We start from the raw sequence: 19,964 nt of genomic DNA on the forward strand, positions 1-19,964 counted from the left end.
TCCAGAAGGCTGTAATATGCCCAGATGGAAGATGAGGTGCTCTTCATCGAGTTTATATTGGCCTCATTAGAACAGTGCAGAAAGCCACAGACAGATAGGTCAGTGGGATGAACAATTAAAGTGACAGGCAATGGGCATAGACTGAATGGAGGCACTCTGCAAAGCAGTCACCAAATCTGCAATTAATTTCTCCATTAGTAATTGGTTTATTATTGTCACATGTACTGAGATACAGTGAAAAACTTTGTTGTGCGTGACATCCATACAGATCATTTCAAAACATAAGTGCATTGAGGTAGTATAAAAGGAAAAGCAATAACAGAATGCGGAATATAGTGTTCCAGTTACAGAGAAAGTGCAGTGCAGTCAGACAATAAGATGCAAGGCCATGACGAGGTAGATTATGAGGAGAAGAGTTCATCTTTATTATTCAAGAAGTCCTTTCAAGAGTATTATAACAGCAGGATAGAAGCTGTCCTTGAGCCTGGTGGTGTGTGTTTTCAAGCTTTTGTATCTTCTGCCCAATGGAAGTGGGGAGAAGAGAGAATGACCAGGGTGGGAGGGGTCTTTGATATTTTGGCTACTTTCCTGAGGCAGCAAGAAGTGTAGACAGGGTCCACAGAGGGAAGCCTGGTTTTCATGATGTGCTGAGCTGTGTCCACAACTCTCTGCAATTTCTTGTAGCCACGGGCAGAGCAGATGCCATACCGAGCTGTGATGCATCCGGATAGGATGCTATAAATGGTGCATCTATAAAAATTGGTGAGGTCAATGGGGACAAGCTGAATTTCCTTGGCCTTCTGAGAAAGTAGAAGTGCTGGTGTGCTTTCTTGGCCATAGTGTCTATGTGGTTGGACTGGCACAAGCTATTGGTGATGTTTACACCTAGGAACTTGAAGCTCTCAACCACCTCCACTGCAGAACCAGTGATGCATACAGGGGCATGTGCCTGCTTCCTGAAGTCAATGACCAACTCTTTTGTTTTGCTGACATTGAGGGAAAGATTGTGTCATGACACCAAGACACTAGGCTCTCTACTTCCTTCCTGTACTCTGTCTTGTCGTTATTTGAGATCTGGCCCACTGTGGTGGTGACATCTGTGAACCTGTAGAGGAGATAATATTGTGAATACTGAATGCAGTACATTAGTTTGGAAGAAGCACAAGCGAATTACTGCTTCATCTAAAAGCACTGTTTGGATCCATGGATGGACACATATTGGTGGAGATAGAGGAGTGGATCAGGAGTCGCAAGGAGAATGGAATGCTGAAAGGAGAAGGACTGAGTAGATGTCTCTGGTGGTGATACCTTGATGAAGATGATTGAAGTTGTGAAGGTTGATCTTTTGAATGTGGAGGCTGGTGGGGTGGAAGGTGAGGATCAGGGGAACTATCCTTACTGGCCAGGAAGGAATGGGGTGAGAGCAGAGATGAGATGCAGTCAAGGGCTCTGTCAACCATGGAAGAGGGGAAACCACTTTCCAGGAAGAAGGAAGACATCTCAAAGGCACCTGTTTGGAAAGTATTGATATCAGTACAAATATGACAGAGCCAAAGGAACTGGAAGAATGGAATGGAGGGATAGGAGGAAATATAGTCAAAATAACTGTGGGATCTGTTGGTTTGCAATGGATATTTATTCAAATATGTATCTATGGCCCTAAACTATCACCTGGGCCTAAACTATGCCTGTCTTTTTGTGGGATATGTGGATATGTATGACCTTTAGCTAGTAAGAAGATGAATTCATCAGAACTGGGGATGTCTGGAGTAGATACATCTGGAGTGACAAGGATACCTTTACTGTTGAGATCTTAGAGATAAGGAAGCCTGTAAATCAATTAAATTTAGTGTTATTAACCATGTATTGACATGTAAGTACCTGATCTAATATATAATCACATGTATGTAAGTTATTTGATAAAATTATGTGATATACGTGGATAGTTGTTGTTGGCAAGAGAAATGTAAGACCCATTCCCTTGAACACATCAGTGAATGAATCAAGAAGGTGCTTATTTTCCTTGGAGTGGAGAAGGTTGAGAGGACAACTCGTAGAGGTACACAAAATTATGATGGGTGTAGAAAGGGTAGATGTAGGAAGCATTGTACATTATACAGTAGATATTAGTGAGACTGAACTTGGAGTAATGTGTGCAGATCTGGTTGTCATGCTATAGGAAGGGTGTGATTGAGCTGGAGAGGGTGAAGAAGAGATTCACGAGCATGTTGCTGGGATTGGACCTCTTGAGGCTGGGACTTGTTTTCCCTGGAGCAAAGGAGCTGAGGGGTGACCTTATAAAGGTTTATAAAATAATGATGGGCATAGATAAAGTGGAATGTCACAGTCTGTTTCACAGGGTAGGCATCTAAAACTGGAGGGCATAAGATTAAGGTGAGAGGGGAAAGATTTAGAGAGGACCTGAGGGGCAAGATTTTCACACAGAGGGTGATGGGTATGTGGAATGAGTGGTAAAAGCAGATACAATTACAACATTTTAAAAGACATTTGGACAGATAGCAAAGAAAAATAAACTGCTGGAGGAACTCAGTGGTTGTGGCATCAATGGTGGGAAAGGAATTGTCAACAGTTTTTTGCTCCAGATTCCAGCATCTATAGTCTCTTCTGTCTCTGTTTGGACAGGTACATGGATAGGAAGGTGGAAGAATATGGGTTAAGAGCAGACAAATGGGACTAACTTAGGTAGGCACATTGTCTGGCATGGACAAATTGGGCTGAAGTATCTGTTTCCGTGCTGTATGACTCTATGACTCTATTTCCCCAAGACAGAGGTATTTAAAACTAGAGGGCATAGGTTTCGTGTAAAGGGTAAAAGTTTAGAGGGGATCTAAGAAAGAATTTTTTTCACTCAGATGGTGCTTGCAATCTGGAACACACTGCCAGTGTGGATGGTGGAGGCAAGTATGCATACAATATTTAACAAAGTATCTAGATATTGTTAGGACATAGAAGGTTACATTGGTTATTGGAAGGTTATGTGAAGTGATACACTTCAGGAGATCGAATCTGAAGACAGAATACAAGGTTAATGGCAGGACTCTTAGCAGTGTGGAGGAACAGAGGGATCTTGGGGTCCATGTCCATAGATCCTTCAAGGGTGCCATGCAGGTCGATAGGGTTGTTAAGAAGGCATATAGAGTGTTGGCCTTCATTAGTCGGGGTATTGAGTTCAAGAGCCGCAAGGTGATGTTGCAACTCTATAGAACTCTGGTTAGACCACATTTGGAGTATTGTGTTCAGTTCTGGTCGCCTCATTATAGGAAAGATGTGGAAGCTTTAGAGAGGGTGCAGAGGAGATTTACCAGGATGTTGCCTGGATTGGAGAGCATGTCTTATGATGATAGGTTGAGTGAGTTAGAGCTTTTCTCTTTGGAGAGAAGGAGGATGAGAGGTGACTTGATAGAGGTGTACAAGATAATAAGAGGCGTAGATTGAGTGGACAGTCAGAGACTTTTTCCCAGGGCGACAATGGCTAACATGAGGGGACATAATTTTAAGATGATTGGAGGAAGGTATAAGGGGGATGTCAGGGGTAAGTTTTTTACACGAGACTGGTGGGTGCGTGGGGTGCGCTGTCTGCAGAGGTTCTGGGGGCAGATACATTAGGGAAATTTAAGAGACTCTTAGACACATGAAAGATAGAGAAATGGAGGGCTATGTGGGAGGGAAGGGCTAGATAGATCTTAGAGCAGGATAAAATGTTGGCATAACATTGTGGGCTGAAGGTCCTGTACTGTGCTGTAATGTTCTATGTTCTATGTACATTCCAAGTATTTGTAAATGTGTTGAGTATACATAGGTGCTTTATGGTCAGCATGGACATGGTGGGCTGTAGGGCTGTTTCTGTGCTGTATGGCTTTATGACTCCACATCTCGGTACTTGGTCTCTTAAAGTGTGCCTGTGCATAGCTTGTCTGTGTACTGCAGCTCAATGACTGAGTTTGGAGTGACCCTGATTCTGGAGTTGAGATGACATAGGCTGGATGGTCTTGCAGATTAGCTCCATTGCAGCAGGATGTTTGTTGTAGACAAAGTGAAAATACTGTTGAGGCTCAACATCAGGTTGCACTGAGATTGGGTCTGTGCGGATTCATTTGTTAAGATCACTGATTGCAGATGTAAGATGGAGTCAAATTTCTGCAGTCAGACAGCTTTGAGAAGGAAAGCAGTACTGGGGTACTAACTCTCCTGTGGGTAGGGGCGGGTGTAACATTAGCCCTCTGGACAAAGGCCATATAATGTTACTGCAATGGATGAGAGGACCCTTACTGTTGGTATTGGTTTATTATTGTAACTTTACTGAGGTGAAAAACTTGTCTGGCATATCGATCATACAGGTCAATTCATTACACAGTGCAGATACATTGGGTTAATGCAGAGTCCATTGCTGTGGTACAGGTAAAAACAATAACAGTGCAGAGTAAAGTGTCACAGCTACAGAGAAAGTGCAGTGCAATAAGGTGCAAGGTCACAACAAGGTAGATTGTGAGTTCATAGTCCATCTCATCGTATAAGGGAACCATTTAATAGTTTTATCACAGTGGGGTAGAAGCTGTCCTTAAGTCTGGTGGTACGTGCCCTCAGGTAAGATAAGATCTTTATTAGTCACATGTACATCGAAACACACAGTGAAATACATCTTTTGCATAGTGATTTTTTGGGGGGGCAGCCTGCAAGTGTTGCCACGCTTCCGGCACCAACATAGCATGCCCATAACTTCCTAACCTGTACGTCTTTGGAATGTGGGAGGAAACGGAAGCACCCGGAGGGAACCCACATAGACACGGGGAGAACGTGCAAACTCCTTACAGACAGTGGCTGGATTTGAATCCGGGTCGCTGGTGCTGTAAAGCATTATGCTAACCACTATGCTACCTTCTACTCATGGCAGAGAAGAGAGAATGACCTGGGTGGATGGGGTCTTTGATTATGCTGGCTGCTTTACCAAGACAGCGAGAGGTATAGACAAGGAGGGGAGGCTGGTGTCTGTGATGCGCTGGGCTGTGTCCACAACTCTCTGCCGTTTCTTGCGGTCCTGGGCAGACCAGTTGCAGTACCAAGCCATGATGCATCCAGATAGGATGCTTTCTATGATGCATCGATAAAAATTGGTGAGAGTCAAAGTTGGTTGCAGAGGGCGCTGTAACTGCAGTCCCACGGCAATAGGCTGGGGGATGGGTTGGCAGAGGGCGCTGTGATCCTGGGCGGCAGTTGTAATGCAAGTCCTCCGGGCAGCAGAGGGCAAACGTGACTCTGGTCCTCCGGCTGGTCACCGCGCTCTGACCTTGGTCCTCCGGGCAGCGGGGCGGAGGGGTGCAATCTTGACTTTGGTCCTCCGGCCGGCCACCGCGCTCTGACTTTGGTCCTCCGGGCAGCGGGGCGGGGTGCAATTGTGACACTGGTCCTCCGGCTGGTCACCGCGCTCTGACTTTGGTCCTCCGGGCAGCAGGTGGCGCTGCTGGGCGCGGGAGCGGAGCACGATCCGTCGGGTGACGTAGGAGGAGGAGGTGCGAGGGGAGCGAGAGAATAAAACCGGCAACGCCGCCGTTGAAACGCCGGCTCCGTCGAGAAATCCCGCGGTCGTTTGGTGGAGCTGCTGAGATTGCAGCGAGGCCGGTGGAAGGAAGCAGGGACTCGGGCAGCTCTCCGTCCTCCTCTGTAACCCTAGCGCCTTTTAAATCGAGCTCTACTCAGTGGGGGCCATGAGGAGTTTGCCGTATTTCTGCCGCGGTGAAGTGGTGCGGGGATTTGGCCGAGGCAGCAAGGAGCTGGGGATCCCTACAGGTGAGCGGCCGGCATTGTCAGCCGGATCAGACTGCACTGCGTTGGGTGTTCTCGGGGTCGTTAGGAACCTCGGTTCTATATAATATGAGCCCCGCGGCGTTATTTAATGCGAAGTGGCCTCTTTGAGCCGGGTTCGGGACCCGGACCGGTTGCTCTGGTTACCGGTGAACCCGAATTTCTGCCTTGCCTCATTGGTGCAATGTGCCTTCTCCCCTCATTGTTGCATCACTGGCAGGCTCGCTGTTGATTGGCTCTCCATGCTGCCTATCACCAAACGTCCGGGACCACTTCATGTGAGGCGGTGTCACTGTGGTCACGTCACTTCTTCCAAGCTCAGGCTGTTCAAATATAGAGAAGTTCTTTGACGATCTCTGGAAGTTGCCAAATTGCCTGTTTAAGGCTTTTGCAGTGTTTGCACATAGTACCCAATTTGTGCATGGTTCACAGAAAATTGAATTAGAAGAATGACCAGTGGAGTTAACGAGAATGGAGAAGAGGAATCATTGGCTGTTCTAAATTTAAGGGGCTTAGAATAAATACTTACGTGTGTTCTGACTTTATTTTTCGAGAATTCGATTGTGTATGTTTTTTTCAAAGGATGATTGTGATACAATTGTATGATAAAAGTCTAAATTTGTACCGTTACCTGCCACTTGCTGAATTATGAAAACAAAAGCAATAAAATACAGTACAGAAGTGAGGTCGAGAGTGACTGCACGACATCACAGCACCGTTTGTTAAAGTGGCAGCAAAGGGCCATGGTGAAGCAGTACTCAATGAGCATGAAATATGCCGGTAGAGGTCAATCATCCCAGCCCAAGATAATCATTAAAGGAATTCCTCGGGCTGGTGGCCTTTATCTAACAATCTTCAGCTGTACCAATTGACTTTCATCTGAAGATCAAATGTGAGGGTATTTGCTGAAGATTGCACAATGTTGCAGTGAATGAAGCAATCCAATCCTACATGCAACAAGACCTAGATAATATTCAGACATGGGCTGATAAGTGGCAAGTTATATTTGCACCATGAAGGCCAGGCAATGATTATCTCCAAGAGAGAAACTCATCAGGACCAGCCATATAAATATTATGGGAACAAAAGTAGGTCAAAGGCTAGGTATCCTGCAGTAAATGACTCATTTCCTGACACCCCAAAGCCTTTCTACTGTCAACAAGGCTCAAGTCAGAACTATTGGTAAATTGGTAAAAATCACATTGGTAAAAATCACGTGCTGAGGTACAGTGGAAAGATTTTGTTTTGCAGACATCACTTCATCACATTGGTACATTGTTATTGCTTTTCCTTTGTATATCTCAGAGTGCAGAATAGAGTGTTATAGTTACAAAGCAAGTGCAGTGCAGGCAGATGATAATGTCCAAGGCCTTGTGTGAGGTCGAATCCATCTTATCATACGAGGGGAAAATTCAATAGTCTTATAGCAGCAGGATAGAAGCTGTCCTTGAGCCTGGTGATACATACTTTCTGGCTTTCCTATCTTCTGCACGATAGGAGGGGGGAGAAGAGAGAATGTCTGGGGTGGGTGGGGTCTTTGATATTGGCTGCTTTACTGAGGCAGCAAGAAGTGTAGACAAAGTCTGTGGAGGGTAGGCTGGTTTCCATGATGTGCTGAGCTGTGTCAACAAATCTCTGCAGCTTCTTGCAGTCTTGGGCAGAGTCATGCAGAGCTGTGATTCATCCAGATAGGATGCTTTCTATGGTGCATCTATAAAAATTGGTGAGGGTCAATGGGGATATGCCAAATTTTTTTAGCCTCCTGAGAAAGTACGATGGAATAATCTCCACTTTCTACAATGTGTGCAGCTCCAACAATGCCCAAGGAGCTCAGCACTATCCAGAACAAAGCAGCCAGTATGATTAGTACCTAATCCAATATTCTTCCTTCCTCTGCCATCAGCGAACATTAACTGAAGTGTACACAATCTACAAAATGCACTGCATTTGCTCACCTTTACCATTTCATATCTTGCTTCATAGAAGGAGACTTTCAGCCTATGGTCAAGGCTGACTTTCAGCACATTCCCCCACTTATTTTCCTGTATCCTACTCACTCTCGCATGCTCCTGATTCTCTTACTACTCACCTAGCCCATTGTTAGGTTGTGGGAGGAAACTGAAGCACCCAGAGGAAATCCACGTGGTAACTGGAGAATGTGCAGACTTGAACAGAGACTCAAGATTTGGATCAAATCTGGGTCCCTGGAGCTGTGTGGCAGCTGTGCAAACAGCTGTGCTGCCATGGTGCCTCTGATGGTATTGACCAAGCCTGGAAGCTCTGCCATCAAGAAGTATGTGGACTTTAGGTAGCACCTGTATGATTCCCCAACTCCCTCCCCCCACCCACCACCCCACCAGGTCACAGACCATCCTGATGGATCGAAACCCTGCAACACTTTATCCAAAAGCTTTCTGGGAACACTTTCACAAGAAGATAATTCAAGACTGCAGTTCACTATTACCTTCTTGAGGGTATTTAGGGATTAACCATTGCTTTTGACATCCTATTCCTAAAAGATGAATAAATGAACTAAGGATCTGTGTTATATTAGTTTCATCTTGCTGCATGTTGATATGGCATTGAATTTCATCCCATTACTTGATTCTCACCATATAACTCAGCAGTTGTTTTGCTTTAAGGAAATTAAACAGGCACTTCTGTTTCTTCATATTCAAATCCAGTGAAAGAGTGAATAAAGCATAGCAACATGATGCAAGTCCACATTGTCATTCCACATTATCACTTATGTTCACCAGTGCATCAGCCCATCTTCTGTTGAAACCCTTGTCTGTCTTTTTCCATTGACAGATATTCCTTTGTCTCCCAACCGTCCTTTGTCATCCACAGTTCCTACCTTGAACACTTTCAGATGTCTGCCTACATCCTTGTTAGTTCCAGCAGCTCTGTATCCAAATTCAAAAAACCTCACTTTGCTCATAGCTATTATCAGTAAACTGGACGGAACTGGTCAATGACACTGCACTGACAGTGGTTCCAGTTACTGTTAACATCAACCAAGAGGTAGCATCACATATCAGCTATTTAGTCAATGTATAATGTTCATGTTAGCTTCACAGTATTAATTATTGACATCTAAGAGAAATGCAACAGATAGAAATGTGACATTAAATATATACTGTAATCATAAAATTGTGGTTTGACTTTGAACCATTAATAATCATAATCAAATGCAGTATGTCAAGATGCCTTTGGCAAAATATTTTTTTAAAAAAACTGAATTCAATCTGAACTACTAGTATGCATTTGTAATTGCATGTGTGGCACCATTTTGTATTTCAAATGAAACAAATGGGGTTTTATAATCAACCATTGCACACTTGAGGTGCAAATTTTGGCACCACTTTTATGACACCAGATTAGGATAGTTGCACCCTGAAGGCTCTTTGAGTGATGAAAATTTTAGGTTTATAGCCTAGTGTGTGGGAAATTAATTGGCCTATAATGTCTTTGTTAAAATCCTTCATGTGTAACTGCAGTTGAGCTAGGTCCCAATCTATATTCTGTGAAACTGACCTTAGTGGCTCATAACCTTTACTACATAGTGATGAAACAAATTAGTTCCAAAACAATATGCTTGGAGTCCAGTACGACTAAGGATTTCACCTCAGATTTTTAGGAAGATTATAGGTTTTATGACTGTCATAGGTCTGCGTATTAGGGCTAAGACTGAATCACCTTTGGTTACAGTCTACGAGTGTTAAATGTTTTCTAGTATACAACAGGTATGTTGAACAAAACTTTACTTGTCTCTTGTTTAACTTCACAGCAAATTTTCCAGATGCTGTTGTGGAGAACCTGCCAGGAGACATCACTACTGGTATATACTATGGCTGGGCCTGTGTCGGTCATGGAGATGTGCATAAAATGGTCATGAGCATTGGTTGGAATCCATACTATAAAAATACAAAAAAATCTATGGTAATTTTAACATTTTTCATTGATTTTGTTGAAGGCTTGTTATGGTAGTAGAGGCTTATAATGGAAGCAGTAGAGGAATATATGTACTCATTTTGTTGCATAGCTCCTGCAAGAAGATAGGCAGTGAATATCAGCCAGTCATTTTGTTTGGGAAGTTGAGTTGAATATTGTTTTTTTTGTCAATGTAGTCTTCTGACAAAGATCACCACTTACTATTGGAGATTAGGTTTATATAGCAATCTTTAATCTTCTTAACATTTTACAGTGTTAACCTTTTTGCGTTTTGGAATATAATTTGTAATTTTTTCATAAACTAGTTCAAATATAGTTGAGTATTAATAACTATCTGACTGTATTTGATATTTTATTAAATACCCTTTGGTACAGTATACTCATCTATTAAAAAAGCATGAATAGTACTTTGCATAAATGTGTTTGAATTTCAGTGTTGAGAATGAATAAATTATGAAAAAGATAGGAAATGGATATAACTATTTTGTGAATCTTGCCTTTTGCATTAGCAACACTTTTGGTATGTATGTACTTAAAAGGAGAGTAAGCCTGCTGTGCCTTGAATCCTGTTCCTCATGTCCACTTCCATGCCACTTTCTTCTCCTAGCCACCTTTCACCAGGTTAATTAATTTGCTTAGTGTCTAAAGACTCTAAGCATCTTGGGTTGGAATGATTAAGTATCCACAATACTTGGTAGAGAATTTCAAAGATTTATAATCATTTGCATAAAATCAAATTTATCCTTGTCAATCCTAAATCCTAAACCTCATCAGTAACTCTTCCCCTCTATCATGACGCTCTGTTCTTTAGTTCTTGAGTCTCCAGCTGTTATAGCCTCCTGGCATCTACTTTGTACATTCTCTCAGAATCTTGGTCTCATTACCCTGGACATGTTGAAAATCCAACTTTTACTGATTTACAAGCTGCTTAGCCTTGTGAAGGTGAATTTGAGATCAATTTGCAGGGTGCCAACTACTAAAACTAAACAGAAAATGTTGGATATACTCAGCTGGTCAGATTGCTTCTGCAGAGAAGGTGGAAAAAGTTGAGGTTTCAGATCATGAAAATTGGCCAGAATAATGCAGTTGAGAGAGCAGACTAGAGCAGATGTGAAGGTTGTGGATACACACTCTGATTTCCCAGCAATACTAGTTGAACTAAAAAGGCTGTTTCTGTACAATTCTGCAAATTTAGTTGATACTGTATAATTTATCCCATGATGCCTAACTCTCTGGAAATAATTATTAAATATAATGCTCAACTGTGATGGAATATTATGGGTTCTAGGATATTTTGTAAAAGCTGTACTGCTTTAGACAAACTACATTGTTGATTACAGTCTTCCATTTTGTTCTCTGAGGCACAATAAAGTATTTGGTTTCTGAAGATGGGTAAAGGATTGGTCAAGCTGTTGCATTTTGAGCTAAGGATAATCTGATCCTTAACCAGAGGATACACTTGGTTTCCTGGTTTCTTCAGTGTGGTGAGAAGGAGTCCAGGAAAGATAAATGGGGGGGGGGGGGGGGGGGGGGGGGGGGGGGGGGGGGGGGGGGGGGGGGGGGGGGGGGGGGGGGGGGGGGGGGGGGGGGGGGGGGGGGGGGGGGGGGGGGGGGGGGGGGGGGGGGGGGGGGGGGGGGGGGGGGGGGGGGGGGGGGGGGGGAGAGGAAGCAAATCTTTATCAGGGTATAGATCTTAAATAGCTTTAAACAAAAATGAGATGATGTGGAATGGAATTTGAGTGTTTGTATCTTGTTGTATGAACCACAGCTTTCAGTCGTAGGATGAATAATTGAGTACAGTAGAAATTTGTGAATGAGCAAATTCTGAGAAATCAGAAGCCTAACTTTATTTGATCCTGATCTTTACTTCCACTTTGATCATTCCAAAGGTTCAGAAGGATGTTGATTCATGTAGTGGAAATAATACCTTGAGTTGCCTGGAACTGATTAAAACCACTACAGGAGGAGGTTTGGGCTGTGTGGAAGGGTGGGAAGAGATGAGTAGGTGAAATCTGATGGCAGCAATTAGAACATGAAATAATGCACAAGTGTTTGGTCACGAATGCCATAGCTTTGCAAGTACTTTTACTTTGAGTCTTTTCTGTAATCTTTTTTCAGGAAACACACATCATTCATACTTTCAAGGAAGATTTTTATGGAGAAATTCTGAGCATAGCTATTGTTGGATATATCCGAGCAGAGAAATCTTTTGATTCATTAGGTAAGATTTAAACTGGAATCTTTAAATTTGTAAAATTATTTTTTTTGTTTTTGCAGTATTTCTAAATATATATTTTAAAATGAGTGTTTGTGCACTTTCTCCCAATTTATTACCTTTTACATATCCTTGTGCCTGCAATTAAGATGAACCAAAATTTGTGGTATTAACAACAAAATCATTCCCGCCAGATCTCTGAGCAACTTGCTGGGCAAAACTCCTCCCATTTCTCGGCAGCTAGGCTGAATACCTCAGCGGGAGATTGGATTTGTGAATCAATCATGTAGATGGGATAGGTGAGGGGCAGAATGAACACCACCCATGAAAATTCTGCATATTCTTTAGCCTGTAACTTAACGTTATTAAAACACTGCATTTACCTTAGTTTCTTGCACTTGTTGAACAGGTTCCTCACTAAGTGATAGAGAAATACTTAAACTTTCTGCTTTCTTGCTGGATTCCATGGGTCCAATGTTAATTGTATTCTGAGAATCTTTTCTGAGCAGCTGACGGGGAGTTTAGGACTTGGTGTTCATAAATAGGTGCATGGAAATCCTGCACTTGCTGGCATCCGTATGGGGGGGGGGGGGGGAAATGCCAGCAGTTCTGTGCCCAACCACCAGCAATTATCTGCAAAATCCAGAGTAATAAATAATGGCTTGTGTAAGTTGGCCTTGGTATGTATCTTTCTGGCCCCCAATTTGAATAGCTGCAATTCCTATGCTTTTACGATTTCTATTACCAAATTGCTGTACTCTTTGCTATTTAAGTATTAGAGTACATGCAAATAAGGCATTAAAAAGGAAATTTGAACACAACTTGGCTCAATTTTCCCCACCTTTTGACTTTTGAAGATGATTTGGTGTCTACTACTGTGGTCTTTCTGCACATTGTCAGATTGGGTATCTTGCAGTTACAATCCGCTTAATAGGGGCCATAACATGATGTTGAAGAATACAGCAAACCATTTGTACAGTTATATTGATTATAAGCTGAACAGATTTATTAAACAAGCTTCATTGCAATATAAGCAAGTGATTACTTAACAAAAACAATAGACAGTCTGTTCCTTGAAACCATGATAGCTCTCCCTCTGAGTGCAGTCCCTTTTCACCTTGACTGCAAATTTTCTCCCTCCTGATTGTAATTTTGCTTCCTCTCTGACTCCATGTTTGTATATACTTTTTCTCTTTGAAGTTACATGATTAACAATGACATGAGCTATCTTACCCCTTGTCACTTCACTATTCCATTGATGTTGTATTCTGTTTCTTTGCATTTTGAGGTAGTCCTCATCTTCCTTGTTTTCAGTCTTGCAGACTGAGCTGCTACTTGTCTGAGGCTCTCACACAAACTCTTTTACAATCTGTTACAAACTGCTAAACTTGACCACTGGATGTTTCAGCCCCTCATTGTTTTCTCTGTCTTTGAATAGGTAGCCTATCCCCTATTCACTTATTTTAAGTGCCAAAATTTGTTAGTGCCTTCTTGATAGATTTAATATCCTTATTCTGTCCTCAGTTATCAAGCATAACTACTCAGTCTTAATGTAATTTATACCCTCAAATTCATGGTCAGTTAATAAATTAATTTTGTTTTGAGTTAACTGACCTCTCTGTCTCTCCTGGGATACAACATTTTGTTCATTTTCCAGAATTGTACAATGCAAACTGTCTTTCACTGTACAACCACCCAGCCTTTTAATGGAGCTTCATTTAGCTACACTTCATGTAGATGCTACAGTTAGTGCAGTGCAACAGGAGGTATTGATGTGGAACTGCTTCCACACATTGACCACACTCCCCAAAACTGCATTGTTCCATGTCTTTCCCCGAATAACTTTACAAGCCTCATATCATTGTGTAATTAAGAGCATCTCCCTTGAGACCATGTTGTTTTCACACTGCTGACAAGCATCATGTAAGAGACAAGTGAGACTAAGAACACTCAAAACTTGGTATTACGAGGCTCTGTAGGTCATAACTTGGCATGGTATTATTCTGACTTTCTTTGCAATCATCCTTCCTTGTCTTCAAAAGAAAAATGTGGAAATGGTATTGGTTTATTATTGTCACTTGTACCGAGGTACAGTGAAAAACTTGTCTTACAAACCAATCTTACAGGTCAATTCATTTACACAGTGCAGTTACTTCAAGTTAGTACAGAGTGCATTGATGTAGTACAGGTTTAAAAAAAAGTAGTGTCACAGCTACAGAGAAAGTACAGTGCAATAAGGTGCAAGGTCACAACAAGGTAGATCGTGAGGTCATAGGTCATAGTCCATCTCATTGTATAAGGGAACTGTTCAATAGTTTTATCACAGTGGGGTAGAAGCTGTCCTTAAGTCTGGTGGTACGTGCTCTCAGGCACCTGTATCTTCTACCCGATGGAAGAGGAGAGAAGAAAGAATGTCCTGGGTGGGTGGGGTCTCTGATTATGCTAGCTGCTTCACCAAGACAACAAGAGGTAAAGACAGAGTCCAAGGAGGTGAGACTGGTGTCCGTGATGCGCTGGGCTGTGTCCACAACTCTGCAGCTTCTTGCGGTCTTGGTCAGAGCAGTTGCCATACCAAGCCATGATACATCCTGATAGGATGCTTTCTATGGTGCATCGGTAAAAGCTGGTGAGAGTCAAAGGGGACAAACCAAATTTTGTAGCCTCCTGAGGAAGTAGAGGCGCTGGTGAGCTTTTTTGGCTATGGCATCCATGTGGTTTGTCCAGGACAGGTTGTTGGTGATGTTCACTCCCAGGAACTTGAAGCTGGCAACCCTCTCGACCTCAGCACCATTGATGTAGGCAGGTGTATGTACACTGCCCCCTTTCCTGAAGTCAATGACCAGCTCTTTAGTTTTGTTGACATTTGAGGGAAAGGTTGTTGTCATGACACCATTTCACTAAGCTCTCTATCTCCTTCCTGTACTCCGATTCATCACTGTTTGAGATATGGCCTACAGCAGTAGTATCATCTGCAAACTTGTAGATGGAGTTAGAGCAGAATCTGGCCACACAGTCATGAGTGTATAGAGAGTAGAGTAGAGGGCTGAGGACGCAGCCTTGAGGTGCACCAGTGTTGAGAATAATCGTGCCGGAGGAATTGCTGCCTATCCTCGCAGATTGCAGTCTGTTTGTTAGAAAGTCAAGGATCCTGTTACAGAGGGAGGCGTTGATTCCTAGGTCTCAGAGTCTTGGAGGTCACAATAACAACTGTGCATTATACTATTATCTGTATTTGGTGCAGCCAGTTGAACTAATTTCTATCTTTGAGTTGTAAGTTATTTTGATATTGTTCTACTTAAATTGAGGGAAACATTCAGTGCTATGGAAAATCTTTAACTTTGTGATTCTCAAAATTTTAAATATTAAAGGCATTTGCTACTTTTTGTTTTTACATCTTGCTGCTTTCATTATTACACTCATTTTGTTTTCACATCTTGTTTCAGATTCCCTAATTACAGCCATTTACAGTGACATATCTGAGGCAAAGGAGAAACTAGATTTGCCAGAATACCAAAGTATGAAGGATGATAACTTCTTCAGATCAATTGAAAACAATATAATGAATGGCCATTGACCAAGTTGGAACCAGAGCTTGTGTAATTTTTTTTCTCTTGTATCATTTAATGTGTACTTTAGGAATTGTTCAGCTTGCTGATTTAACTGTGCTAATTCCTGACCAGATTTTCCTTTTGATATATTTAGTACAGAACTGAACTTGTCCTTAAAGTTAATAATATTTACAAAATGTATTTGGATACTTGTGAATGTAGCTTAAATTTTCTAGCTTTGCATTTGCAACTTACTTGACTACTGAAATCCAAGTGACTGCTATGTTTAATTTTTAGGGAATTATAATTGTTTAAAAAAAGTTATACCATAAGTTGGCTGGAAGTTCTTGTGGTTATAGTGAGTGACTGCTTAATGTGCCTTTTATTGATACCTGTTTATTTAGATGAGGTATAATTCAGTGGGTTCAGTATGTTAATATAGAGGAATGTCAAATAAGCTTGTTGAGAATGATTCCTAATATCTTTTGGCAATTTATCATGTATTTTTTCATTACTTATAACATTTGTTCAGGTAGAAAGAAAAATATCCTCAGCAGTTTTTGTTACCTGAAGATTGTCATGTTTTTTTCCAAATTCAGTGCATTGTTTGTAGAGAGATTGTTGCATTTATGATGGTAGCCCTTTAGTACCCTAGTCAAGTGAGATTCATTGGCTTAGGCTAGAATGTGACTTGAGAAATTCTTCACCCTTGCAGCATATACTGTAACTGATGTGAGTTTTATCTATGCACTTCATTGGGAACTATCATTGGATTGTCATGAGGAGAACTGTTGACAAATGCCTTCAGTCGTCCCACAACTGAGATATCACTGTTGAATATTAAGAATTTGTAGAGAATGAACTTGGTACTTGTAGTGTATTCCCGAACAATATGATCTATTTGACGAATGAGTCAACAGTGAAAAGATTACTGCTGCTCTGGATTATGGCACCATTACTGCTTGACCCAGGCCATCTTCTACTGGGGAAGATTTCATCCTTAAACTCATTGGTTTTGGATATTCAATAGGTTTTAAAAGAGTATGTAAAGATCTGAATTTGCCTGATGTCAGCTTACTTTCCCAGCACAAGGTAAATCATGCAAGCAACTCTTACTTTCTAGTAGCCCATTACAACTTTGTTTTCTTCAGGATCTTTCAGATTTTTGTTTTGCATTAAACATAAAAAAAAAACCAGAAACATCCTTGTAATTTTGTCTTTATTAACTTGCTCCCTATCAGTTTAAAATATATTCTTTTGCTGCTATTTCTGCTGGTTACAATCAGAAATGCTAGCAATTACTATCTAGGCATTATGGGTCAGCCATCTGCTTACTGCATTAAAGTCTTTTCCTTGGCCACTGGAAAGTACTGCTTATCAATCAGATATCATCAAATGTTTTCTTTTTGGCAGTGTGTTTTATAGTGTAATGTAGATTAGCACTTAATAAATGTGCAATCTTTCTATGAGAGAAGTCTCAACACCTATTTCATTTACCATCCTATCTGGCACAGATTGAAATAAATTGTCACATGGATAACACTGCATAAAAATATGAGAGAATAGCCTATTCCTGATGGAGACCTAGGCATCTTTTCAACCTTGGTGCCTGCCTGTGAATATTGTCCATCTGTGGTGAAGCTTCATAGTTTTCCTGTTGAGTGCCACAAGAATAAATCATAAAGTATGTCCCTCTCTGTCCAACACTGTTCTCTGTGGGCTTTGAGAGGTCAAGTATCACCACTGATTCTTATCATCACAGAGTAATATCATCTTTGGCTCTAGGTGCCCTTTTTTAAAAAAAAGTTATTCCAAGATGGAGTTTGGAAAAGATTTGGTGAGTGATTTTCTCCTACTAGATTTTTTCATCCCCTTTTTAACTGCAGGCATTTCTCTGCATTAGGAGAAAGTACCAACTCTTGCTGGTGTGCAGCTGAAGCTTACATTGTAGAAATTGATTTTGTCATGAGAACATTTGTGAAGTTATTACCATCTTAAAACAAGAGTTGTCTCAAGTTCCAGCAGAGTGGAAAAACCTAAATTAACAGTGGGAATTGGTCCTTGCTTTATACAACAGTTTTTTTTTTGCAATACTTCAATTGGAAAGGGGTTACTTAGAATGTACAAGACTGCAGGAGAGGCTAAAATCCTTTAATGAGATCTAAATTTACAAGCTGAACTGTCTACATTCATAATTCATTGTCTTTGTTGCATTTATAAGTGTTGACCGTGCAGATGCAAATTATACTTTTAAAAATAAATTAATGGATTTCTGAAAAAATGTATCGTTAAATGTTACTACTTATTGTTTGTCCTGAATATGCATTGTGTGGGATATTTTAAAAAAAATTACACTGATGTAAGACACCAGTGGAAACTTATTGTCATATGCCATTTACTTAAAATTTAAGACCAAAGAGGGGGCATGTATTTTGTTTTCTTTTGATTTTAAATAGAACTCTCAATCTATAGAATATGTAAGATTTTGTTTTTAAATTATATGATGAAATCTTGGCCCCCTTGACTATTTTAATTTCTAAAGTTTAAGTGGTTAGTTGTTACAGTGTTCTTACATTTTTAGAAAATTGAGTCATTTACAGCCTCAATGTAGACATGTCCTGAACACAATAAAGATGAAACGATATCAAAAAGCTTCTGGGGTTCTGTGTTTTTTCTCCTGACAGGTCAGCTGTGATGAACAAGCCCTTCAGCACCCTCTCTCCCATTACCACCACTTTTTGTGTTATTCTGTCCTTGGTCTCTAACCTATCACAAGATCTTCCCTTTGTTCTCTGTACCCAACCCCTTCTTTACAATTTGTTTTAACTTTTTCTTGGTTATACTGAAAGTGATCAATCTGAAAAATTCTTTGGTTCTCTGTCCACAGCTGCATGACCAACTTAATATTTTTCACAATTTGTATTTCTATATATTATGAAAATTTGTCTTGTGTAAATCTGTTTTAAGGGCTTCAATGAGTGATTTTTTTATTCTTGGTCCTTAGCAGTTAATTCAATTTTTAAATGAATTTTGGGGATTGAGAATTCTAATAATATCATTTTTTTAAAAAAAAGTCTGATTTGTGTAGTGGAAATGTAGCAACTTTTGGATAACTTGTTTTTCATTACTTTGATTTGGCAGTTTAAAAATTTCCTTCAATAAACCTGATGGCAGGTTGGAGACAACCTTGGAGACACAAGAGACCACAGATGCTGGAATCTGGAACACCACACAAGATGCTAGAGGAACTCTGTGGGTCAGGCAGCATCTGAGGAAATGGATAGTTGACATTTTGGGTCTTCCCCTCCCACTGCTTTACTGATGAAAGCAGTCTGCATATTCTGACCTGGCAAAGTATAGGATTGAAGGTAAAGGCTCTGACACCTGCTCTGACAGCTGGAGAACCTGAAAGATCTTGATGCTGAGAGTGAGAGCAAGACATTAAGTATACCAATCCCTCTGCCTCCACAGATGCTGCCTGACCTGCTGAGTTCCTCCAGAAGTTTATTTCTTTTGCTCCAGATTCCAGCATCTGCAGTGTTTTGTGTCTATAGTTTAATCAATCTATTTGATAATGGACCGTGTGGTCAGTCTCCTACTTTGGGATGAAGCAAATCAATCAAATATGCAAGAAAGTGGAACTGAGGAAAGCAGAGAACTGAAAGTTATAAAATTGATCTGAAGGTTTCAGAGATGGAATTAGCTCTGAGTGATTTGAAAACAGAGCATTTAAATTAGAGGTAATTAAGGCAAAAACATTATCCATGTAAAATTCAAGACAAAGTTTTCCTCTGGCTTATTGGCATCCTATTATTTAATAGTGATTTGAACTGTAATTTTAATTGCTTGATAGGTCTACTTTTTAAATTAAAATCAAAAAGTATTTTAGACTTGGAATAGCTGGTGAAAACAAACATCATATTTTCTAAAGGTAGGATTTGCTTAAAATAATTGGATTGGCTCTTCCAGCCTTTGTAGAAATTTCTCTGGAACCAGTAACCTTCGGATAAAGCTAGATTTGGGAAGCAAATTACATAATGCCTTTTACCTGATTGAAACTTCCAGTTAATCTGTACAAAGTATTTTTATTCTGTCTTCACAAAGAACATAGTGTTGTCACATCAGTAAGTTATAAGCAAGCCAAAATTCAATGACATAGAAGAAATCTTTCAACCCTGAGTGGCAGAAATTTGTAATAGACTGATATAATCAAAGCAAAAATACCTATTAAAATCACATTGCATAGATTTCCCAGTTTTGAAAATTGTTTAAGTTTGCTATAAATGCACAATAACTAAATTATGGAGTATACCAACCAATAATAAAATTAGTATATAATTCATTCATACTATTCTAAACTGGTACAATTTGATTTCCATTCAAAAACTGACATCTTTTCATAAAGAAGAAACAGACCTTTGTTCAAC

The 19,964-nt window shown here is 40.7% G+C and overlaps 1 protein-coding gene across 1 annotated transcript; it reads left to right on the top strand.

The window, feature by feature from the left end:
* Positions 1 to 5,518: 5,518 nt before the first annotated feature.
* Positions 5,519 to 18,182, top strand: rfk (riboflavin kinase). The gene is made up of 4 exons (XM_052019411.1): positions 5,519 to 5,805; positions 9,611 to 9,762; positions 11,893 to 11,995; positions 15,433 to 18,182. Exons 1-4 carry the CDS (start codon positions 5,724 to 5,726, stop codon positions 15,561 to 15,563), a joined length of 468 nt encoding a protein of 155 aa, XP_051875371.1. The 5' UTR covers positions 5,519 to 5,723; the 3' UTR covers positions 15,564 to 18,182.
* The last annotated feature ends 1,782 nt before the right edge of the window (positions 18,183 to 19,964 follow it).

The sequence above is a fragment of the Pristis pectinata genome, chromosome 7 (genome assembly GCF_009764475.1).
Source record: "Pristis pectinata isolate sPriPec2 chromosome 7, sPriPec2.1.pri, whole genome shotgun sequence".
NCBI classification, from domain to species: domain Eukaryota; kingdom Metazoa; phylum Chordata; class Chondrichthyes; order Rhinopristiformes; family Pristidae; genus Pristis; species Pristis pectinata.